Source organism: Vipera berus (genome assembly GCF_964194415.1).
Source record: "Vipera berus genome assembly, chromosome: Z".
Classification (NCBI taxonomy): Eukaryota; Metazoa; Chordata; class Lepidosauria; order Squamata; family Viperidae; genus Vipera; species Vipera berus.
The window spans coordinates 69,454,328-69,480,310 of NC_138205.1; the positions used below are offsets into that span (position 1 = coordinate 69,454,328).

The window sequence follows — 25,983 nt, forward strand, 5'->3', positions numbered from 1 at the left end:
AAACATTCCCAAGAACTTTGAGAATTTATAGTAGTCTTCCAGCAGGAGAAGTAGTGAATTGTTCCCATGTGAAAGATAATCCTATACAGATATAATTAAGTGAAAGCATCCTTAAACTAAAGGGTGGCATTGGGAAGTTGTGCAGTTTTAACAGCTGGGGGAAACATGGAAAATGGAGCTTGATACTTATACTTCAACTTCTGCCTAATCTTATATGATTAAAACATTGGTCCTCAGCTACTAGAATCTTGGGACAGAGCAAGAAAGATAATTTTTCAGAATATTCTTATGCAAATATGTTAAAGATTTACAATATTTGTTATACATTATTTATAAAAATATAAATGTTAAGTCATGAATGTAAAAAAACACCATGAAAAATTAGTAAAGGTTAAGGTTTCCCCTGTCCAGGCATGTCCCACTTTAGGAGAAGCATCTCATTTCTGTTTCAAGGGAGCTAGGTTTGTCCAAAGACACTTTTGTGGTCATTTGGCCAGCATGACTATACACTGAGGTGTATGGAACACTGTTATCTTCCCACTGAAGTGGTACCTATTTATATACTCCCATTTGCATGCTTTTGAATTGTTAGATGGGCAGGAGCAGGGGCAAATAACAGAGATCAAACCGTTATGCAGCTCTTGGGTTTTGCACCTGGTCTGTCAGCTTTCCATATGACAAGCTCAGCGTCTTGAAGTGGATAATACAAGTGATATAAATTAAGCTCTCTATGTTGATTTCATCCCTTTTCAGCCTAACTTCTAGCTCTTGTAAAAGTTCAGGATAAGGGTATAAACATAATAAATTAGAGTTGATTTGATAGAATTTATGAGTTGGTCTATGTGTTTTAAGGGCTAATAAGCAACATGTCTTTTGAAAGAGAACTATGGCAGGGTTTTTATTTTGCCTTTTCCTGCTTTTTGAAGGAAGTCTTACAGATGTGTTTGTTAATGCAGATATTTGTGTAAAGAGAACTGAAGTAATGAGAAGTCATCATGGAAGCTCAATCCCATAGCTCTGCCACAAGTGAGAAGAAAAAGGTTGAGAATCCCATAGTGAAATACCCCACTCGATCAGAGGTCAGTGAGAAAGCTGCAGCCTCCAGCACAACATCTAATGGTAAGTAATAGTAGAGATTTACTAGCTGCATTTCATGGGAATTGAGTATTTGCACTTGGAAATAAAACTAAAGTTAAAAAACAAGAATTTTAGGGATTGGATTTTGTGGAGTGGTTAGGAATAGGAAGACATGAGACCATCAGATTTAGCTTTTTCTTCCAAATTAACCAGTTTGAGTGATTAATAGTAATATTTATTATGGAAAATTCCTGTTGTGGTACTTTGGAAAATAATCATAGTGGGAAATAATATAAAATATTTGGTATTTTACTATTTTACTATGGATATTACTTACCCTGATTAGGTAACTGTTTAATATAAAAAAGACAATAGAAGCACTGTCAAAAATTAATAAGAGGTTTTCATCTTCTTTGAAAAACAAAAAAAGAAATAATTCTCATCCATTATAATATCCTCTCCACCAAATCTGCATGTCTTGGATTGCTTTAATTGCAAAAGACAAAACAATTATGTTTTAAAGAAAATATGCTCAGTTTAGAAACGTGAATATTTAATTTATAAAAATTGCTTTGGAATATTTTATAGTACTATAAGGTAAACCTCAGGCAGAATGTTTAATAGAAGAGATTATGTGATATACCATGTAAAATATCAGAAAGTGCTAGATTGCTAACCTTAATTTCCTTCTTTCTGCTTGAATTTTCTTCATAATTTATCAACTGATAAGTCTGTTTTTTATTATTTTTTTCTTTTTCTTCTTACTTGATCTTACTGCTTTATAATAACCAGCATAAAATGACATGGGAAAATTGATTCAAATCCAATTTTTCCCCCCAAAGGAAGGGATTTTTATTATATCAAGTGGATTAATTTAAGCTATGCATTGTCTAAATGTATTGGTTCTAATGGTTGTAGGAACTTGGAAGCATTGTGCAATGTTATTGAAGGTTTTTAGAACAAATATATTTATATCTTTATCTCTGCCTTGGAAGCACTTCCTAGGAAGTTAGTGAAAATGCAAGACCATGAATCTAAAATTGGAGATCTTACTTTACTTTTGGAAAAGGAAAGTCCCTATCTTTTGTGACCCCTGGGATACAGTCTCAAGAAATAGAGCAATTCAGGGAGTGCATGTCAACTGCTGAAATGCATATGTCCCTTGTTGCAGCTTGATACTTGCTACCGAAGCATATCAACTGTGGTATCAATGTACCATTAAAAATTTTCAGTGGTATAGCTGTTCATTTCTTTTTGGTAGGAATTAATTCATATTTAATACTTCCTGCAATTTAATGTTTTGGAAGTGTAAAGTCCCAGTTCCTTATTTGAACTTGAGATATCATGTCAATCTAATCAGGTAATCCAAGCAGAGACTTCTTGATCAAGCAGCACTTTATTTGATCAAATTAAGCAGCTGGGTGGTCAACAATCTGGAACACTGGCAGAGTTATGTCCAGAAGTGCTACACCTTAGAAAGTTGGTAGCATTGCTTTATAAACTTTGTTAGCCAATGAAAATCAGACAACAGAGCCATTACATCATAAAGAAGACATCAATCATTCCTGTACACTCCCTTATTCCCTCCTTCAGTATATCACATCTATGTACATATTTCCCACCTTGCATGAGATTTCCCTGGTGCAAAAGCTGATTACAAAAAACAAGAAAGCAACAGTAGACTAAACAATTTCCCTTTGTTCCAGAACCCTTCATTCCCCCCTTTAATTTTGTAACAGAATGCTTTCTGTTACTTGGTGATCAATGACATATATTCCTTTGTTATTGCCATGATAATCAGGACCTTGGCTGGCTTACGGGGTTTATCACTACTTACAGAGGATGCTATGATCCCCAAGATGGTAGAAGTAACTGTTCTTTGGATAACAGGAATCCGAGATGGGAAAACCAAAAGACCTCTAAATGCTAACATAACCAGAAAATTTTTCCTTTGCCAATCACCAAAAATCTCTCCAAACCACATTGTGTCCATGGCAGCTGTCCAAGTTTCCAAAGAAGCTGGGTGTATTTCCTCCACACACAGGCAGCAACATTTAAAAGGAAAGCCATACCCCACTTGTTTTTACAAATCTTTCTTTTGTAGTATTATTTTAACCAATTAATTTTCTTTATCTTTCTGTACATATGCTTCTCGCCTCGGGGTAATGGAGGTTCCTATGCAAGCGTAGTATAGAGAAGCAAAGCAGCATTATGCTATTCTAAATGCCTTTGATTTGTAATTATTTCTAATACAGCTTGTAATGTAACAATTCTATTAAGCATATAAACAAGAGGCCTGTAACTTATACATTCCATCTTCTTGCCAAGTCTCCCCAAGGTTTTTACCAGAACCTTCTCTTTTTAAAACAGAGGCTTCCCACTATGGAAGTGGTCAGAGTCCACATGTTGGGTCTACTGTTGGCTTTTCCCAGTGAGATTTTGACTAGTCAAGGCAGTAAAATTTATTTCATGTGCTTTCCAAGGCCATTGTTCACCCATTCTAGTACCCACACACATATAACAGTCACATTTAGAGATGAAGCCATTCTTTTGGGCCAAATCATTAAAAAGATTCTTTGATACTGAGGGAATTTCAATTGTGGTTTCCAGTTCATCATAAAAAGAATGAAAAACTCAAAAATGTTTCTGGGACAGTGGTATAAAATGTCAAGTTGAACCTATATTTGTGTCTGGTTCAGTCGATAGCTGGTCCAAATGATGCTGAGAAGTCTGCTGGTCTGGTTATCTCAAAGCACATCGGATTGCAGGAATCAGCATTGCACTAGGAAGTGCTGACTCCTTTAATTATATTGAATTTTTCCTTCCTTTGATTGTATTAGGTTGCATAGGATGTATAAACGTATTTTGTGTGAAATGAGTAGACCTGTTTCCACCCCATTGCTCCACACTTAGTCCATTTAGCTTGATTATAGTCAATAGGTTTACATGCATCAAAGGAAACTCTGGCACTATCCATAAGTCTCATGTTATTCTTCTCAACAGGTATAGTCTATGCATCCTTCCGTATGTCTAGGTTTGAACTTATTGGTAGGGCTTTACTGTATTGACAGAAGCATAACAAATGACCCTATCCCCCACTTTGCAAGTAGAATCTCTTGTCTTGTTATAAATACAACTCCCTTTTGTTCCTTTAATTATTGGGTCCATGGTCTGAGGAAAGTGTGGGAGAAACAGTAGCAACAAAGTAAAAAAATATTTAGCAATACACAGTCTATATATTATGAACCCAAGTTCAGGGTAGTCCAGTCCATTGAAGTTTTTCTCCTAGTTAGATGGAAACAGTTCAACAGGTGAGGCAGGGTGAAATTTCACTTTCAAGCCATCCAGCTGCAGAGCTTGTCACTGGAGAGGAAATGATGGGACTTTCCATGGATTCAAGCCTTGATTCTTTCACTCTCACTGCAGTTGAGGTCAGGAGGACTTGGCATGGTTGGGACCACTTGGGACTGGTACTTATAGGTGACAGGTTTTTTTCACCTGAACCCACTCTCCAGGAGCAATAATGGTGAGAGACAGGTGGTAGGGTAGCCTGGGCCTGTACTGGAATAGAAGACAAAACCTGCACCAGATTATGTAAGTACTGAGTAACATTCTTCTCTTCTTCATTGACATTATTGAACCTTCGTGCAACTCCAATCCATCATTTCAAACAGGACAAGGCAAATTTTCCAGAGTTGAGGCCTGTACTGAAATGGCCTCACCACTAGATGTCACAACCTGTCCAGCCATTGTGTACCATTCACAACATCAGCCAAAAATAAAACACATAAACTGCTCCCCCCTCAACACTCATTTCCTTCGTGTATCTGCCTGCCCTATTTCAACCTCCCATTTAAGCCTATTTTGTGTTCCTGTCCTCCCATTTCAGTTTCCCTTCTCTTCTCTCAACTTTACGCGAGTAACTTTTCTCCTTTTACTATTAATCTTTCTTTCCAATTTCCAAAACTATGCACATTCTCTTCTTACTAACAAATTAAGTTAACTACAGGGAGGGAACCACTCCCCAGCTTCCACTAATATTCTTTTCTCCAACATCCAACATCCACTATGTCCTTTTTCAGCTGCTTTGCTATAAACATCTATAAACAAGTCAGGCCAAACCTTTATCTGTCATTCTATCACTTCATGTTCTAATCAGATTACTGAGTTCCAGAACTGGGCAGGTTCTAAATCAGCTGATTTCTTTCTTCCAGCTCAGTCCTTTTGCTCAAAACAACTTCTACTATTCCAGAATTAACATTCATAAAGAAATAAAAAACTTATTTTTTTTCAGTGCAGCTTCACAAAAGAAAAAAACCTTAATGAGGTATTCTGAGTTAATGTACTGAATGAAAATATATGTATGTGTGTGTGTACGTATATAAAGACTGAAACTAGAGCATTAAACCTTTTGAAAACATTTACAAATCTAAGCAAAACAATTCAGAATCATTTTCCTAAGGTTCTTCCTTTTATAATACAGCTTTAACAAAAGGGATAGCTCAGTTGTCATTGGTTATGTTATCTATCATGTTAGGCCAGTTTGTTTTGCACACACACAATCATTGTCAACTGGCCCAAAAACCTCGAACAGAACTAAAGCCTCAGCAGAGAAAGGGGAGGAGGATGGGGTGTTACAGATTCTGCATTTCTAAGTTCTGCAGCAGGGAAACAAAATGATACATTTACAACAAGGAGAAGCCATGCTAAACAAGTTTTCTTTGTTCTTTGTCCCTGAGCAAAATTAGAAGCCAAAAACTACAATCTCAGACTTCACCCCCCACCCTTCGTCCTTTCCCTCTGCCTTCCAGGCCAGAGTTAAGCAGAGAGAAAGAAAGTTTTAAAAGAATAACCCAAACCTCCCCCCTCTTCTTCCTTTTTCCATCTCTCTCTTCCAAAACAAAGAAAAAGAAAAACAAATATAGCAAGCCAGTAACAAAGAAAGGTGAACAATTTTTTTTAAAAAAATGCACAGGGACCTCGGCCCCTTTTGAATTTCTCTCATTTACATCATCTTTTCAACAAAATAATTTTCTCTCTTGAGATTCTCATGCTAACACCTTTGACTTAGTCCAAAACAACAACAACAAAACCTGCAATTTACTGTTTCTTCCACAGCCTGGGGTGGGGTGGGGAACTCTCTCTCACACACACACATTTGCACATCAGCATACTCACACATTCACTTCAATTCAAACTGCTTGCATACACAATTTCACATACAGATATTTCATTTTCACACTTTTTCCAGGCAAACCATTTATTTTTAAATAAGGCCCTTTTGTTTGTTATTGTTAGAGGGCTTTGTCCCTCTCCCAAGACATATATATGCACAGATACCATCAAGACAACATTTGCAGGCTTGTTGCTTGTCCTCGAAGAAATGAGAAAAATCAAGATGTGATTCCAGTCAAAATGTGATGTAGGGCCCTGAACCATCTCTTATTTTTCTCACTATTTCAAGCCCAAACTTAATTTTATGGATGGCCAAATATTTTAAACTCATCAATTTGGAGTTTGAGGCCAAATCAGCCTCCCTTTTAATCTTTCTCCAAAAAGGGAGGGGAACATTTATGGTTACTTCCAATATTTCCCCAGCAAATTCAAAGAGGAAAACTACAGACAGTAGCCTCCTCTCTTCATGTCCAACAATAAGGATTTCATTGTCTAACAGAAAAAAAGTACATTCAAAAAGACAGAGTAGAGAGTTTTTTCTCTCTACTCTCTTTGAATGTACTTTTTTTCCTGTTAGACAATGGCGTCATCTACTGTCCTTGGAAATCATTCTTATTGTTGGACATAGCTAGATTTGTTAAAAAGATAAGCTAGCCAAATGGAGGTGTACAAGATTTTTGCAATGTTGCTTTCTTGAAGATTATTTTTACTGCCACAATTTCAGTGGATTGCAGTGGGCTAATATGCACCCTACTGGAAGTACGGCTTCACCACTTCTTGAAATACCAGTTCATTTGAACAATGATTTTGCCTTGCCTTTTCCCTGTTGTGTACTTGGTTCGTTGCTTGAGTGAAGAGACGTGGCGATTGAGTTCAGGCAGGAACATTCTTTATTTGCTTGCAGGAACTGAACTGAAAAACAGGGCTGTGAATAGGTTTAAAGGGTTTAAATAGTTTTGAAGCAATCTATTGCTGCCCTAGAGGCAGCCAATGGCAGCTCTGGAGATGGGTTGTCTGAGGAGCTGGGAGCCATTAGCCAGCTCCTTGCTTAAGCAACCTTCCAGCATTCAAACCCATGTGGTACACTCAGCAAAACAAGGCCCAATACATTACACCCCTCCCCCCTAGAATGTATACACATTATAACAACAAAAGTAAAAAAATAAAATACAGCAATTACAGAATTTGCAATAGTACAAAATAGCAGTATACAAAAGTACAGTATTGTTCAAGTGTATTCACTAATACATAGGCTTTCCTGAGCAGGCAGCAATTACAGTAATCACACAACATTACAACACAATTATTTAAGGACAAAATCCTGTAAATAAGCTGGAGGTTTGCGAACCCTCGTAGATTGCCTGGGGGTCCCAGGCAACTCCCGGTCTACCAGCTTGCCCGCCGGACTGGGTAGACCAGGACTCTTGAGTCCATGAGAGTCAGGCTGACTCGAGTCCCTCTGGCTGGCCATTCCAGGTCAGCCCAAGCCAAAGTCCATTGTTGGAGCAGAGTTAGCACAGCGGCTTTATTGGTTGGGTTGACTTTCCCCATCAGGCAACCCATGTTGCACTCCCAGGCTTTCCCCATCTACAACCACCTCCCCATTGCTCTGACTGCTAGTGTCCTCAGAGCATGTGAATTGTCCTGCTTGGCTGCCAGTTTCTGGCTGTATGAGTGGACCTGTGATGAGGTCCTTGCTTTGTGGCCGTTCTGGGAACTGCTTCAATATGGCGGTGAATGACTCGCCCACCGTCTAGAGTCACTTCATATGAGAGAAGGCTCGAGATTTTAGTGATTTTGCCTGGCACCCACAAGTTCCCATGACCATAGTTCTGGGCCCACACCCCATCACCCACTTGCCACCCCCTCGGAGGTCTTGGGTGAGAGGCGTCTGCTGCCACCTGGTCTGGGTGCAACCTGTCGAGTTTCATAATTAGTCACCTTCCCCAGTGCAGTTCTGCTGGGCTTTTGCCAGTTGCATGCCTAATGAGGTTAGTCCTCAAGAAGGCCTGGAACTCTGCCGCTGTGAACTGGGCCCCGTTATCGGACACTACGACCATGTGTTGCAAAAAGTTTCCTGAGCACCTGGATGGTCCTAGCAGTGGTCATATTTGCGATTGGAATAACTTCCAGCCATTTAGAGTGGCTGTTGACCACTATAAAAAATAGCTGTCCCTGAAAGGGCCCAGCAAAGTCGATGTGAATCCTCGACCAAGGAGTGTGAGTTTCCTCCCATCTGTGGGCAGGAGTGTGTGGCATGTCAGGCCTGGACTGTTGACATGTGTAACACCTGTTTATTTGAGCCTCGATAGCCTTATCTAACCCAGACCACCATAGGTAGCTTCGTGCCAATGCCTTCATCCGGACAATGCCTGGATGTCCCTCATGTAGTGATTGCAGTACCCTGTCTCTTAATGAAGTGGGGACAATGACCATGCTACCCCATAGAATACAACCCTTGTGAGCTGAAAGCTCATGTCTACGTGTGAAGTAGCTCTGGAACTCAGGTCCATGACTGTTTTCCAATCACCTTGTATGAATCCAGGATAGCACCCTACTTAAAACCTTGTCTGCAGCAGTTTCTATAGCCACATCCCCTGCATGGAGGGGAATGGACAAAATGCGAGCTGCTGGAGCCAGATCAGGCTTGATCTCTGGCAAAGGCAACCGGCTGAGGTCATCTGCATGGCCCATGTCTTTGCCGGGTTTGTGAACCAGCCTGAAGCTATAGACTGACAAGAAGATGGACCATCTTAACATTCTAGGGGACAAGATGTGGGGTGTCTGTCTGTCAGTAGTGAATAACCCCAATAGTGGCTTATGGCCTGTGAAGACTGTGAATTCCCTACCATACAAGTAATCATAGAATTTCTTCACCCTGGCTAGAATGGGCAAGGCCTCTTTGTCAATTTGCACGTAATTTCACTCAGCAGAGGACAATGTCCTAGAGTAATAAGTAACTGGGACTTGAGTCCCATCACTCTCCAAATGACTTAAAACAGCTCCAACCCCATAAGGGGATGCGTCACATGCAAGGCACACTGTCAATGACTCTTTAAAGTGGGTGAGGACTGAACTGGAGGACACTAGTGACTTTACTGCCTTAAAACTGTTTTCATGGACCTTGGTCCATTTCCATGGGGTGTTTTTATCCAAGAGCCGGTGTAGCGGCTCTGGCACTGCGGTCTTGTTAGGAAGGAATGCATGGTAAAAATTTAGGAGGCCCAGGAATGCCTGAAGCTCTCCCTTTGTCTTGGGGCTAGGTGCCAGCTGAATGGCCTTCAGCTTGGACTCAGCAGGGTGGATTCTATCGGCATCGATACGGAAACCCAAGAACTCAGTTGAGGGAACCTCTATACTACACTTGTTTTTCTTAAGTTTAAGGCCTGCTTTGCGGAACCATTGAAGGACGGCTTTGAGCCTCCTTGCAAGCACCTCAGTGGAGTCACCAGTGATGAGTACATCGTCGAAGTAGGGGCAGAACTCTGGAATGCCCTTGAGCATACGCTCCATGACACTTTGAGAAATGCCAGGGGCTACACTAACCCCGAATTGGAGGCGTTTTGCCATAAAAGTCCCCCCCTGTGTGTTACAATACTCTGTGCTGCGGCTGTGGCTTGATCCACAGATAGTTGTTGATAGGCCTGTGCCAAATCTAACTTTGCAAAGACTGTACCCCCTTGCAGTGATGCCAGGATGTGGCTCAGGGTACATGTGGTGTTTAAGTGCACAATTAATCATGCACTTGTAATCAGCACAAATCCTGACCTCTCCATTGGCTTTTAGTGGTGTGACGATTGGGGTTTTCCATTCACTCCCATCTACAGGCTGTAGTACCCCCTGTCAACTAGCTTGTCCAACTCAGCATTTATCTTGTACTTAAGAGCAAATGGCACTCTGCGGGGCTTAATCCTGATAGGCATTACAGCAGGATCAAGCTTAAAGGATATTGGAGGACCCTTGTACATTCCAAGGCTTGTGTCAAAAACATTTGCAAACTCCTTGCATACTGACATTAAGTTCGTGGTTTGTGTCCTGTTGATTCCAGTGACCTGGATGCCTAGTGCATCCAACCAATCAAGTCCTATCAGACTCATTCGCTGACCCTCTACTACAATAACGTCCTGAGGCCCTGAAAACCCCTTGAATTTGACAGCCAGTGTGGCCTTGCCCTTGATGGCAACTCTAGGATTTTGAAAATCAGTCAGGATAATGGTGGATGGCCTAAGCTTGGCCCACCTCTTGCTGCAGTTGCAGATGAACTGGAATGTGTCGAGTGAATTGATGGACATGGCTGACCCAGTGTCCAGTTCCATCTTGCAAGGGACCCCTTGCAGCTCGACCTGAAAGTCGAAATTTTGGCTTAATGGGGCAGTGAGCTCCCATTCGGCAAATGCTCCGGCGGCTGGAGCAAAAACCTACACTAAATTATTCTGGGCCCCCGGTACCTCTCCTGATTGGAATGTCCGATTGGCGGTTCGATTGGTGGTCCCCCTGGTGACCTCTGCAGACTGAAGCGATGTGGCCAGTCTTCCCACAGGCCCGACATGTGGCTGTCCAGAACCTGCAGTCCATGCATTGATGGCAGCTGCCACAACCCTGGCATTGAAGGAAGGGACCTGCCTTGTAAGTTGTCCCATGTTGATTGTCGTTGTGACATTGCTGGTCATCATGCCGTTGAAGTTTGTCTACTTCTTGACTCCTGTTGGAGTCCGCGGCGTGTTCGGTATCCTCGTGGTGGACAGCCTCCTCATGCTGAGCACCTTGGGTGGGCCACATGTCTTTCATGGCCCCGCTTGCTGCTTCGTCTGCCGTGATCTCCTTCAGCGCGTCTGGGAGCGATAAAGTCTCTTTGGCGAAGAGCTTCTGTTGCAGCTCTCTGTTTCAGAGGCCACAGACGAGCCGGTCTCAAAGCCTCTCTTCTAAATCGGTGAACTGGCACAGGCATGAAGCTTGCCTCAAGGCCGCAATGAATTCAGAAGCTGTTTCACCCAGCTGCTGAACCCTCTGTTCAAATGTGTGCTGCCAAGCTATTACTGAAAGCTTGGGCTGGAAATGGTTGCCGAGCTGTTTCTTCAAGTCCATGAACATTATGGACTTCAGCTGTGTCGGAGCGAACAAATTCTCCACGATGTTGAATATTGCTGGGCCGCAAATGCACAGGAGCGTTGCAGCCTTCAGGCCGGCTTTGGTGACTTGATTGGCGCTGAGATAGTTCTCGACCTTGGAGATGTACAAAGACTATCTTTCTGGATGAGTTACATCAAATTCTTCCAGCTTTCCAACCTTCGCCATCTCAGGGAAGTCTTCGCAGCTGGGCCTCATCGTCTTTTTGTCCTGCTCCTCCGTAGGCCCAGGGATTGGTCCACAGGGCTCATGGTTGCTAGCATGGCTGTGCTAGGCTGACCATGGGGGGGAATCACTTTCCCGCCAGGCGCTTGCAGGCCTCACTCACCCCTAGTGACTCTCAGCTCTTCGTGAGGAGCAGGATCCCACCTTCATCGCAGTGTTGTGTAATGGGTTCGTTGCTTGAGTGAAGAGACAAGGCGAGTGAGTTCAGGCAGGAACATTCTTTATTTGCTTGCAGGAACTGAACTGAGAAACAGGGCTGTGAATGCAGCTATTTATACCCTGGCCTCTAGGTGGCAGCCAATAGGTTTAAAGCAACCTATTGCTGCCCTAGAGGCAGCCAATGGCAGCTCTGGAGATGGGTTGTCTGAAGAGCTGGGAGCCGTTAGCCAGCTCCTTGCTTAAGTAACCTTCCAGCATTCAAACCCACGTGGTACACTCAGCAAAACAAGGCCCAATATATTACATTCCCCATATTGTTTTCTCCTGTCTTTTCCTTAAAGCGTTTCTCGGTCTTTTTATCAGGATTGAGCCTAGCTAGGCCCCCCTTTTGACAACACCTTGCCTTGCATTCATGCAAAGAGCACTCCCCACCTCCCCCTAATTCCAGAATGTTTCTTTCTAATTACCACGTTTTTCCTGTGTTCTCGTCTTCTCCTACCTTCACTGGGACAAGATATTTATTTATTTATTATTTGGATTTATATACCGCCCCTCTCCCGAAGGATATATAAACATTCAGGGTTCAGACAAACTCAGATCTTTTGGGTTGGCTAATTTAAAAGTCACCAGACAGAAAGGGTCTGGGAGCACTCTTTGCCTTATCTTTTGGCCACACCAATTTTCCTGGATGTCATGCCTGAAGGTTGTGAGTTACAACGGAACTCATTCACAGGGAGTCTCATTGAGAAATAACCCTGAAGAAAAAAACCTTCAAGTCCCTGTTCGGGCACCAAAAATGTAAGGTACCAGTCCCTTACTTGAACTTGAGATATCATGTCAATGTAATCAGATAACCCACTTTATTTGATCAAATTAAGCAGCTGGGTGGCCAACAATCTGAAACGCTGGCAGAGTTATGTCCAGAAGTGCTACACCTTAGAAAGTTGGTAGCATTGCTTTATAAACCTCATTAGCCAATGAAAATCAGACAACAGAGCCATTACATCATAAAGAAGACATCAATCATTCCTGTACACTCCCTTATTCCCTCCTTCTGTATATCGCATCCATGTACATGTTTCCCACCTTGCATGATATTTGCGTGGTGTAAAAGCCAATTACAAAAAGCAAGAAAGCAACAGTAGACTAAACAATTTCCCTTTGTTCCAGAACCCTTAAAAAGTTTATACTGTTGTTTTAGAAAAGGTAGTTTGCTGCTAAATTTCAATATTAATTACTATATCTTGATTCAACTCCAGAATCCTTAGCAACCTGATTATATTAAATTAAGCAGAGAGTGTTCTCTAAATGTTTGAAACACATTTTGTTTCATTGAAATTAATGAGGTGTTATAATAATGACTCTATGATTTCATTTAGACTAAAACATGATTAAGTTTATATTAGAGTTTATTTGGACACAGTAGTTACTGTATTTGGGGGTAATTGATTATTTCTACTTAAATAAGAAACACATAATTCATAATCACCATTATTTAATATTAATATTATCAAAATTCATAACTGTGAATCAATATTTTTGTTTTTCCAACCGTTCTAGATTTTAATAAAAATAAAAGTATGCATAATAAACAGTTTCTCTAATTAATCTGGAAAAAGATTAGTTATATTTTGATAAGTATATTTTTCAAAGGGCATTATTATTGTGGTATTGTACTACATTTGTAAGCTGATATATTGTAAGTTCTCTTGTTGATAATTTAGCTTACCACTACAAATGTTTTTATGCCTAGAGTATACATGAGCTTAAGTAAGTAAGCTATTCACAGATTGTAAAGTAGTCACTGACATTAATGACACAGAGTTGAATATAATGGTTATATATTTATTATACATATTTATTATTTATATACTATTATAGGTATTCATGTCTCTTAATTATTTATAAGAATAGAATGGTAATTGCACTGATAACTTTAAAATATGAATAGAATTGATGGACTGGATGGTTTACTTAATGTAAACATGGATTAACCTATTTTTTTTCCAAATGTATGAATTACAACTTTCTGGATTATATCTTATTTAAACCTGCACAGTTACCCACGAATGCCAGACTGCTGGGTGTTGGTGCAATTCAGAAAATTTATTTATAAGTTACCTATTGTTTATTAATATTTTGAACTAAGGTTTGGCTATTTTTTCTAATAACAAGTCAAAGATGGTTTGCTATTCATGCTGAATAATTGGCCGTAGTGCAAGAAAATCATCCATTCCTTCCTAATATTCTAACATATCATTCATTCAAACATATCTTTATACTATTTGCAGCATAAATCATGTATAGCAACTTGCAATTATTATTTTTGACATATTTTTGTGAATCAAAATTTATAGGTAAATACAATATAAAAATATCGTCATCATTTTAGCCATTGTCCATCCACTTGCAGGATGAAGCCATGTCTTCTGCATGTTTCCAGCCAATATGGACCTGAGCTTCCTTTTACCAATTGGGCCCTCAATGCTTGCTGATGTCATCAATCCATCTTGTTTTAGGTCTCTTTCGTGGACACTTTTTATCAAGTGTGGTCCATTCTATAACTGCCTTGGTCCACCTGCCATCAATTCTTCTTGATATGTGACCAGCCCATTTCCATTATAATTCTTTTACTCTCTTGATGCTATTGTATACTTTTGTTTGTTCTCTAATCCAGTGCAGGTCTTTCTATCTTGTCTTGTAATGCCGAGCATGTATCTTGCCATGGCTCTTTGCTCTTAGAAACATGCAGATTATCTGGTCCCTGACGTTACTTCATGAGTTTTGTCAACTATCAAAGAAACATTATTTTGCTTCAGCCATTTTTTTGTTTCTTAGCTTGCCTACAGACACAGGGGGAAGGTGGGATGTTTGGAGTGCTTAGCACACCTGGGAACCATCCAACCTGGGAACCAAAGATTATGGAGAATCGTTTGGCAGGGAACTGAAGATCTTTCTCATAACAATTATCTAAAGCTTAATTGGGGAATATGATTTGCACTATTGGGGAGAAGGGGAGTTTTGAATTAAAATCACTTTTAATTTACTATTCTGGTACCAAGTTTACCAGAACTGGTTTTCTGTTCATCAGTGCTGATATGTTGTTCTCAATAAAGTATTGCATTAGAGATTGGAATGTCTCAGCTGTGCTTACTTCATTGGGATAAGTCAGAACCTTGATGCTAAACCATCTCTCCATTAGATTCATTTCCAAGTAAAGGGGTCCTGAGCCCCTACACCCCATCTGCCTAACTCCAGAGGGTAGTGAAGACTCAGGAGAAGATGCCTGAGATGGAGAAGCCAGCCAAAGCTAGGACAGGGTCAGTGAGCAGAACCCCGAATGAAATCAAGAGTGAGTCCAGAATCCACCTGGCTTTGACGCATCTTAAGGTGAAGGTGGAAAGTGCAGAGCCGCTGATGACACTGGAATAGACTGGAATGATGACAAGCTTCAGCTGACTGAATTTCAAGTGGTGGTGAGAAGGAATGCGAAAAGCTGGTGAGGCCTAATTCCCGGCTTCAGAGTATGAGGCCTAATACCTGCCTTCTGAGTATGCCCGGGAGCTGAAGTGGTGGAAAAGGAGAGCCTCAGAGTGGGGAGGACCAGTGGAGTGGAAGCAATTGCCATCATGCAGCAGTCTTTCAGTTGAGCAGCTGAAAGAGCTTCAGCAGTCTGGAGGTGTGCAAGGGGGGAAGATCTGATCTGAAGGCTGGACCTATCCTTCCGGTTGGGATACAGTGAACTGCTGGTGCACCAGCTGAAGCCTCCGAGTGGTCCTCAAGGGCAGCCCCATGTAGAGAGTGTTTCAGTAGCCCAATCGGGAGGTCACAAGCGCATGAGTGACTGTGCGCAGGGCATCTCGGTCCAGGTAGGGCCGCAACTGGCGCACCAGGCGAACCTGGGCAAAGGCCCCCCTGGTCACGGCTCCTATATGGTCTTCAAAACTGAGCCGCAAATCCAGGAGGACGCCCAAGTTGCGAGCCCTATCGATGGGGGGGGTAACACCTCACCCCCCATCATTAAAGTTTGTCTGAGGAAGCATTCTTCAAATTTCAGGTTAAAAAAAAAAGAAAGGTGACAATATGCAAAATTCAGTGAAGTTTTATGTTGGGTGGAAAATGCATACATGAGAGTTTTGCTCTTCAGCAGGTAGTTCAACAAAGAATAGATATGGGAAAGAAACTTTAATGGCCATGTTTGATTATGTTTGACAGAGAAAATAGAATAAAAATTTGTAGAGTATAAATGGGAAAAATGCTGTAATAAGTAGATTAATACAAGTGCCATGATAGATTATTAATTAAAGATGGGGAAATGGAGATGGACAAATTGTTAAACATGCAAATGATGGTAATAGGTAGCCATGGTGTGTTGCTAGAAATGGAGATAAAAATGTGTGCTTCTGTCCACCTTATTATATGAAAGTGGGCCTTATCAGGACAAACAACTTTTAAAAAGTTGAAAGTCATGGCAATAAAGTACTAAAGAAGTGCATGTCATAAATGAGATGGGTGCTGAATGAATGCAGATTGATTACAGAAATGAATGAGCTGTACAAAAGAAGTGGTGATTTGGTCAAAATAGTTGAATAAATATTAGCCAGGATTTCATTGGAAAATATAATGAAAGAAGAGTAAGTCATGAGTACGGAGAAGATATTTGGAGCGGACTGATGAAATCCTCAAAAAGAAAGAAATGAGCACTTTAAAAACCAAAATAGAATATAAAATAGTGTACTGATGTAGTGTAATGAGGGTTGTTTTGGAAAGTTAAAAGGGTATAGAGATGGTGGCCTTAATGCAAATTAAATCTAACTTTTCTTTTTCTATATTTTTGTTTCTTTTTTCATCTCATGCCTTTGTTTGGCTTATTACTATTTACATCTTTTCGGCACTTTGCATGAAACTTTGCCATAGTGAATGGCTCTTGAAGGTGGGCCTGAACATGTGTTAGTCCTCTCAGGGGCTTCTCCACCCAGAGGCACCCCTGCTTTGCTTAAATGGTTGTGCATTTTTAACAGCTGCATCAGGGAGAGCAGGGGTGAGAATCATTATGTGAGGCTGCCTCACTTAACAGCTGTCATAAATTGCAACCATAACAGGCAGGCTCCATTACGGTCAGAGTTGAGGACTATCTATATCACCATTAACGGATCTAACTATAGCATTCAATTTGTTAAAGTGCAGCCCACATCTTACAAATAGCACATCACATTTGATTTACACATTGTGAATGTACAGTAAATGTACATATAATCAACTTCTTCTTCCTAAAACAAATGGAAAGAAACTGGAAATTGATGAGCTCTTGTGTTTTGGTTAATATTAAACTTGTGTCATACATTGGCTTGGATTTCAAAACCTGAACTGTTTCGAAGCATTTCCCTTGTAACTGTCTAACAACATAAGAATTAGTTATTTCTTAATAACAATGATGTGAATAAAAAGTAGTATACTAGGTCCTATACATTGGATGTTATAGTTATGAAAAAGGAATACATTTTTATTAACTTTTGTAAGCTCTATGAATTGTACTAATTGCCTTTCATCTGTATAGACCCATGTTGTGAAATGTTGTCTAGCTGGACTAAAAAGCAGATTACCTCTCCCCTCCAGCTATATAGTAATAGCCCACAAAAGAGTTCATTCCTTTTTTTTCTGTTATGCTTGTTGGGTGCAGAAATATTTTATCATGTTTTTCACTCTTATGTCTCACAATTATTGTTTATTTTTTAAGTGTTCTGATCATGAAAATACAAACTAACCCTTCTCAAATATTCTTAAAATGCTTGTTGGGCATGGCTTGCTGAATTAACTTCACTGCTAAAAGTAATGCTACTGGTATTATAAGACTCATATTTAAAGAATTCTTTAGTCTTGTCAGAATCAAAGCTCTTTTGGCTTTTGCTTCCCTAGAAAGAACTCTGCACTCCACAGCTTTGATACTCACAACACCTCAATGCTACTCCTCTCTGATATCACTTGCTGCGCTGCTGGAACATCCTGAGTTTATTTCAGAAGGAGAAATTCATAATGGATCTCTAACTACTTCACTAAGATGACTGCTGTTGTCTCATGAGATTTGTCCCTAGAATAATCTCTCATATGGTTTAACATTCACCTCTTGTGATCAGGCCAGTTTTTAGGGCTCTATTTGATACTGTTGTTTTAGCTTCTGTGGCTTCAATCTGACATATCCTCTTGTTTCCACACCTACTACTTAACTATGTTGTTACATCGTATTGGAAACTCCTGTTGCATTTCTATTCTTGATATATCATATCCAGAGCCAAATAGTACCAAACAGAAATGGTGAAACATCATGCTCTTTACATTACTACAATATTGTTCACATTTTGAAGAGTCTGTATAATTTTATTGATAAATATTCTTTTCTTACTCTATTTGGGAGAGTCAAAAGAGTCTACTTCTATGTTCACTTCACTGTCCTAAAGTTGGGTCATCCAGAGTAAATTTCTGAATGATTCACCCTAGATGAGTTCAAATCACCAGGACCAGATCAATTACACCCCAAGGTTCTGAAGGAACTGGCAGATGTGATCTCAGAACCACTGAACTGTATCTTTCAAAGATGCTGGAGAAACGGGGACTGTAAAAGAGCTGATGTAGTTCCCATCTTCAAAAAAGGAAAAGAAAAAAAACAGATCCAGGAAACTACAGACCTATCAGCCTGATATCAATACCTGGGAAGATTCTGGAAAAAATAAGCAACGAATCAGTGAACACCTAGAGGCAAACAAAGTCATAACCAAAAGGCAACATGGGTTTGTCAAAAACAGATCATGCCTGACAAATCTTATTGCATTCTTTGAGAAGGTGACAAAATTAGTGAACTAGAGGAATGCTGTGGATGTAATTTACTCAGACTTCAGTAAGGCATTTGATAAAGTAGGCCACAACTTACTACTGGACAAATGTGGGCTAGACAGCACCACCACCAGATGGATTTGTAACTGGCTAATAATCGCACTGTCAGACCCTCATTTTTGTTCAAGTCTGCCATTCTGTTGGGAAAGGGGAGGAAGTTGCTTTGCTATTCTGCTGGGAGGAGGGAGGCTGGTATGGGGTGTAACCAGAAGAAGGAATGTGCCCTGGGCCATTGGTCTTCTCTTCACACTAAGGGGAGGAGATCAAGAGGTCGAGAGGAAACTGAAACCCTGAGAATGGTGCCTGGGAACTGCGCTTATCGATTTGTTCCCATAACAATTTTGCACCTGAGGATTGGATGAAATCAAACCAGACTTCTGACCATTGGGGTGGGGTCTGTAAGGGATGCTTTAATGTGATGTTTTACACAGAAAAATGCTAGATCTTACTTTGCTTTATTGCTGTCACTTTCACTCAGTAAAAGTTTCTTTTGAGATGATGCTTGATTCAAGAATTCTACTTTCTTGGGAGGACTAGCTGAGGCAAAACCTTACATTAAGCAATATCTGCAAAAAGGTCAACCCGGAGAGGCGACTGCCCTACCATGGGGACTGTGCACAGCATGTCCCTCCATGGTAGCAAACAAGATGAGACTGAATGCTGGGGAGAGTCCTCTGCAAAGGATCACCCTGAAGAATGCTCCTCCAAATGGAGGGAAGAAATAATCATGGCAAAAAGCTCTGTGAAGCCAAGGTGGTCAGTTGGAGGAGGCAAGGGAGAAGAGTGGGAAGGAAAAGTTAGTAACATTCAACTGAGGCAGCTGGAGAAAGAGCTGGAAGTGGAACATGGAACTGTTCTCTGATGAGGAGGATGAGTCTGAAGGAGAGCAGGAGTAGATCAATCAGATCCTAAAGCAAGCTGTGCAATACATGATAAAAGTTTTCAGAACCTGAAGATGAAGTCTGGACAATGCAAGAGTAAAAAGAGGGAGCAAGTGGAAGAAACTGAGGGTGGTGGGAGTAAGTTTGGGATTTCTGAAACTGTGACAGGAGCAGCTGGCTCCATGGAAATTGCAGCAACTGCCCCAGTTGAGAATGTTAAAAAAAAAACCATTTTGTTTTGCGAAATTGACAGATCCATTGCAGGGGGCATCCCGGACACGTTAGCTATGGAACTCCTGAGACTAACCATGGGAAGCCACTCAGAGACTCTAACCTTCATTGTGGCCCTTGGAATGGAATGGCCTCTTGTCCTAGGGCTAGCGTGGTTGAAAAAATGGAACACATTAATAGACTGGTGAATGGGACGTTTTAGGTTTTCCAAAGGAAAAAAAAACCCATTGCCAAGCAAACAATGCCAGCCAGGAATGGAAAAAAAAATGAGAAATGATGGATACCTTAAGTGGTGAAGCCCTCTGAACCATACCTAGAGGATATGAGGATCTGGCTGAAGTTTTCACTGAAAGGAGTTCAGATGAGCTGTCTCCCACATCGATCTACTGATTGTGCCATCAAAATCATCCCAGGGACTAAACTGTACTCCATGACCCTCAGGGAGTTGGATAAACTGTGTCAATTCATTGATAAAAATCTGGGCCTTGGGTTTATCCAGCCTGCCAGACCCTAGATGGTAGCCCCCATGCTATTCAGAGAGAAGAAAGATGGCTCTCTTCAGCTCTGCGTAGGCTATAGAGGTTTGAACATGATATGCATGGAAAATGTGTACCCACTATCTCTCATGAAAGATATGCTGGCCCACCTATTGAAAGGAAATATATTCCTAAATTAGACCTGCGAGAAGCATACTACCATGTTAGGATCAAGGAGGGAGATGAGTGGAAGACTGCTTTCAACTGCTCCCTGGCTGTTTCCAATTTAAAGTGCTCTTTTTGGCTTGCAAGGTGCCCCTGCAGTAATTATGCAATTGATCGACAAGGTACTCCACAAGCACTTGTATAAAGAGGTTTTAGTATATCTAGATGATATCTTAATCTACACTGAAACAAAGGTAGAACACATGCAACTGGTCAGGGCTGTCATGAAAAAACTCAGTGCAGCTAAGCTTTATGCAAAATTATCAAAATGTAAGTTCCACAAAGAGAAAATTGACTACCTGGGCTACCAGATCTCACATGAAGGGGTGGAGATGGACCCATCTCCAGAAGAAGGTGCGGGCTGTTCTGGAATGGGCAGCTACTCGCACCAGAAAGCAGCTACAGAGCTTCTTGGGGTGTGCAAATTTTTACCAGCAAGTCATCTCTTCTTTCACCCAGATTGACCTTATGTATCACAGACCTATTAAAAACAAAAGAGATGGACAAGCCGAAACCCAGCCAGCCCCTAGAATGGACGACAGAGTACAAATCAGTGTTTGAAAAGATAAAGAGGCTTTTCTCAGCAGAGCCAATTTTAAAAAACACACATCCAGAAAAGTGATTTGTAATTCAAGCTGATGCCAGCAATGTAGCAGTATTGCTCCAAGAAAACAAGAAAGGCCAACTACAACCATTTGCCTACACCTCCAAAAAACTATCAGAAACTGAACAGTGTTGGGCAGTTTGGGAGAAAGAAGCTTACACAGTGAGCTGGGCCCTCCTTTCCTGGAGGCACTTCTTGGAAGGAAGCAAAATCCTTTTCCAAGTATGGACTGACCATAAAAACCTAGAAGCTCTCAGAATGCCCAGGAAGCTGTCACCTAAATAAGCACAGTGGGCCCAACACTTCTACCCATTCAGTTTTACTCTCCACTACTTGACTGGGGGGGGGGGAAGAAAAATTCTTAGCTGATGCCTGTCCAGGATGCCACAGTACAACAGCTCTAAAGCTGATGTAGTAAAGCCTCTATTACAAGCACAGCAACTAGTGGCCCCAGTGGTCATGAGGTCACAGAAGAGGAGCCCCACACCATTGGACAGTGCTGACTCAACCGTGTTCAAGCAAGCTTTAGAGAAAGACAAGTGGTTTTCAAAGCATAATCTTTTTTCTCCCTCTATAGTCTACAAGCTTCCCATGATTTAAAAGTTGTGGGGCACTTTGGATTTGTGAAGACCCTACACCTGATAAAAAGACAATTCTGGTGGCCATCATTGAAAAAAGACATTTAAAGTTATGTGGCCAGCTGCCCTATTTGTGCTGCAGTGAAGTGAAGGCAAGGGAATATCCCTGGTCTTTTGCAACCTGTAGCGAGTCCTTCAACACCCTGGAAAGAGATTTCTAAGGACTTTATTGTGGAATTGGCAGAGAATTCGGGAAATACAGTTATCTGGGTTGTAACTGACTTATTCTCTAAGCAATTCCATTTCATTCCATGCCAAAAGATCCCAACTGCTAAAGTCTTAGCTAAAATGTTCCTCCAACATATTTTTTGGTTGCATGGAGGCCCTCAGTGCATACTTTCAGACAGGGGTGTACAATTTACTTCAAAGTTCTGGAAGACCATTTTGGACTTCTTGGGCACAGAAGAAAGCTTGTTCTACTCATCATCCTCAAATGAATGGTGGGACAGAATGAACTCAGTTCTGGAGCAGTACTTTAGATGCAAGCATTATTGTGAACCAACACCACACCGGAAGTGGTGCCACAGAAAATCCTGCCAAATATGAAGATGACAAAGGAGTACTGATAGTGAAATTCATGGAGCATGGTTAGACTTCAATTCAGAAGTCTACTGTGAAATGTTACAAAAACTCAGATGAGCCATCCATAACAAGCATTGGGGCATGCTGACTTCCAGTGTGGTGTTGGTTCACAATAATGCTCACCTGCATAGTGCTACATGCACCAAAGAACTTTAGAAGCAGTTCCATTAGGATGTTTTTGATCACCCCCTATAACCTAGATTTGGCACCAAGCGACTCCTACTAAGAAATTTCAAGCCTTGTAAAACGTTATGACAAGTGCCTCAATTTGAATGGTGATTATGTCAAAAAGTAATGTAATGTTGTAGTTTTCTAAGGTGCATAATAAAAGTCCTATATCTGCGAGAGTCTGTTTTTGATAACCAAACGGAGGTTTATTTATGAATTGTCCTCTTATTAAAGAAGTAATTGTGTTGTTATGAAATGGGTTATTCATAATTAAAAGCATACATTCTCACAATTCATTGAAAATTCCATATTGAAATTCTTTCCATGTCAAAGTCTTTGCATTTATGGATAAGCATCACAAACTAGAGGTAGAGGTTTGTGATTGTTACCCATGAATATAAAGTCTTTGAATATTTTGTGAGGTAGGTCAGACTAGTTAATTGAACAAACTTGTTCAGCAAATAAACTGGTGAATATTTGTTAAATTACTTAATAGCGCTAAAATTAATATATAGGTAGTTCTCTCTTAACAATGGATTGGAAGCAGAAACAGCTAAATGACACAGCAGTAAAGCATGATGCCACATGACCACTCCAGTTTCTGCCAGTAGTCGAATCCCACATGGTAACAGTGTCATGTGATTGTCATTTATCATCCTGATGACTTTCCATTGACTTTGTATTCAAGAAGCTGCCTTGTGATAGTCAATGATTTTGGTATATCATTTAGTGGCATACTTGGTGAAATTTTGAATTATAGTGGAACGAGTGGTTATTCAATGATAATTACTTGTATGGACTTTTTTATTAATTGAACTTTAATAAAAGAGAAATTAACGGTATTTTATTTATTTATATTTATTCAATTTCTATAGCCACCCACCTCCGTCAATGATTCTGTGTGGCTTGCAGCTCAAAAAAAATAATACAATTGAAACAATAAAACATTTTAAAGTAATAGAAAACTAAACCAAAATATTTATCCAAAATAAATACACATAGCATATAAGATGCTTGGTCAGTTGACAATAAAGCCAGGAAATTGGCTCCTTAAACATTCAACATCCCACACATGGAAAGCCAGCCAAGTTTTTAGAACTTTACAAAAGACCAACAGGGTTGGAGCTATTCTAAACTCTGAGGGGAGGATATTCCACAAAGCAGGCAGTTATTGCAGAAAAGCCACATCTTTTAATTCCTGCTAGTTGAATACACTTTGGCTGATCTGCTAGATTGAGTTGGATGGGTGGAGACTCTTGGAAAAAGGCAGTCCCTCAGGTAACCCTATCCTAAGCTATGTAGGGCTCTAAAGGTGACAACCAACATTTTGAATTGTACCTTGAAACATATGGTAACAGATTTTGCTCCTGCAGCTATGTGGTGTTACATGTGCTGTATGTCTGTCACCATTTAGTACCCATGCAGTTGCATTTTGCACCAGTTGAACTTTCTGAATGCTCTTCAGGGGCAGCCCTATGTAGAGTGTATTACAGTAGTTTAAATGAGAGGATACAAGGATGTGAGTCAATGTGAGCCACCCAGTTCAAGAATGGGCAGAACTGGTGCATCATGCAAAGGTGTGCAAAGGTTCTCCTAGCCATGGCTGCTCTTTGAGCAAAAGCTGTGAGTCTAAGAGAACTCCCACTTTGTGCATTGGGTCTCTGTAGGGTAATGCAATACCATCCAAAACTAAAGATGGAAGAAACTTGTCTCCAGGATCCAAATGTCCATAGTCACTTTGTCTTGCTATGGTTGAGTTGGAGCCCATTTGGCCCCATCCAGACTCTTAACAGCCTCCAGACGCTGAGATAGGACATCCATAGTATCACCATTTAATAGTTTTTCTTTAATGAATTGTTATTCTTTGTGAGTAGTGTGGTAGTCTAAAGGTGAAAACACTCACCTTGCACTCAGAGGTTGAGAGTTCAATCCTAGGCAGTGACAGATGTTTCTTTATCAGGGTGCAAAGAGAAAATATCTGCTGTGAACTCTGCATAGGCACCAGGAAGGGTACCGGGCTAGTAAATAATAATAATAATAATAATAATAATAATAATAATAATAATAATAATAATAATAATAATAATAATAATAATAATAATAATAATGCTGAGCTCCATTCAGTTGCCTGACTTCACCCCAATAAAATGGATTCAGGGTAGTAAAGAATAATGTTTATTCTTTGTGTACTTTAAAAAATATAAATTAATCACTGGGTATTATATTGCCATACCTGTTTTAAATCTGTTGCATTTGGTGAACCTTATCTTTTGTAAATCTTTGATCATTTGCATTTTGATATCAGCAACTTACTGTCCTAGCATTAAGACTGTTTTATAATTATGAAATTGCATACACAACTTTCTTAAAATTGCATAAAGGCAAAGAAAATAAGCTAATTAATACTAATTGTTGCTTAGTTATATAAGAAATATATAATATATCCTGTTATATTTTATCCTTTATAAGGATTCATTCATTTTATAACTCCTTAACTGATAAAATATCCCAGAATTTCTGATATGTTCATATACAGCTGTATCAGTATGATGCAGTTTCTTTGAAATAGCTAAATTCTGTTATATCCTGTGTGTAAAACTAAGCAGACTTCTGGGAATTAGCTCTGGATGGGATACCAGAGGAGAGTTCTTAAAAACACATACAACTAGCTTTGTGGCTCTAAATTTTTATTTGAAGTGTACTCTCCAAAAATCATTACAGTGTAAACTTCAACAAATAATACATTTCTTACCTAATTTTTTGTGAAGCGAAATAGTGATCAGTTAAATACTAATCTACACACAGTTTAACAGGTTAATCATTATTAATGTTAATAGCAGCATGCCCATCAAAATTACATTGGCTCATCTCCTATAAACTCCTTGGACATATTTTGGATAGGCAAATTCCATAATTATTTATAGATTTATAAAATATTTTTCAATCCTAACAATCTGAGTGACACATATTATATCTTTATTGATTATAATGTGTAAAGTAATTCGAATTTATTATTACTTAAGATTATTTTGACAGCCAAAAGGAGTATTTTTTTTTATTGTAGCCATAGTGTGGAAAGTATAACTTGAAAGATTATCAAGGTTTTATTTGATATTTATGTTTTTTGGAACTTGATCCAGTTCCTTTGAAGATATAAAACATTGAAATGAAAAGGTTTGTTTTGAAGGAATCCTTAACATCAGTAGTAAAATAGAAAATCTGCTTCACTGATGCTAATAATATTTTGGGTTCTTTTCCATATTAACCAGGGAAGTTTAAATTTACAGACTGGTGGTAGCAATCCTAAAGTTTTTATTTCTCTCTCTGTCCTTCCCTCCCTCCCTCCTCTGAGAAATCCCATCGAAAAGTTTGTTTTTCAGTAAGCGTGACCTGTAGTATCTTCTTTTTCCTTTTCTCTTGTGCTCATGCTTTCTGCCTCCCTCTGCAGAAAGTTGAGTTCCATCCCAATTATTAAATCTTTGGAGACCATTCCCATATGGTTCGGTAAATGGTAGCTTCATCCTGAG

At 40.0% G+C, this 25,983-nt stretch overlaps 1 protein-coding gene across 1 annotated transcript in view; it reads left to right on the top strand.

The window, feature by feature from the left end:
* Window positions 1-995: 995 nt before the first annotated feature.
* Window positions 996-25,983, top strand: part of GLI3 (GLI family zinc finger 3) — a gene marked incomplete at its 5' end in the record, with an annotated part of 336,414 nt that continues 311,426 nt past the window's right edge. Inside the window, one exon of the mRNA XM_081343170.1 lies at window positions 996-1,119. Coding sequence (XP_081199296.1) covers window positions 996-1,119 — 124 coding nt within the window. The remainder of the gene's footprint in view (window positions 1,120-25,983) is intronic.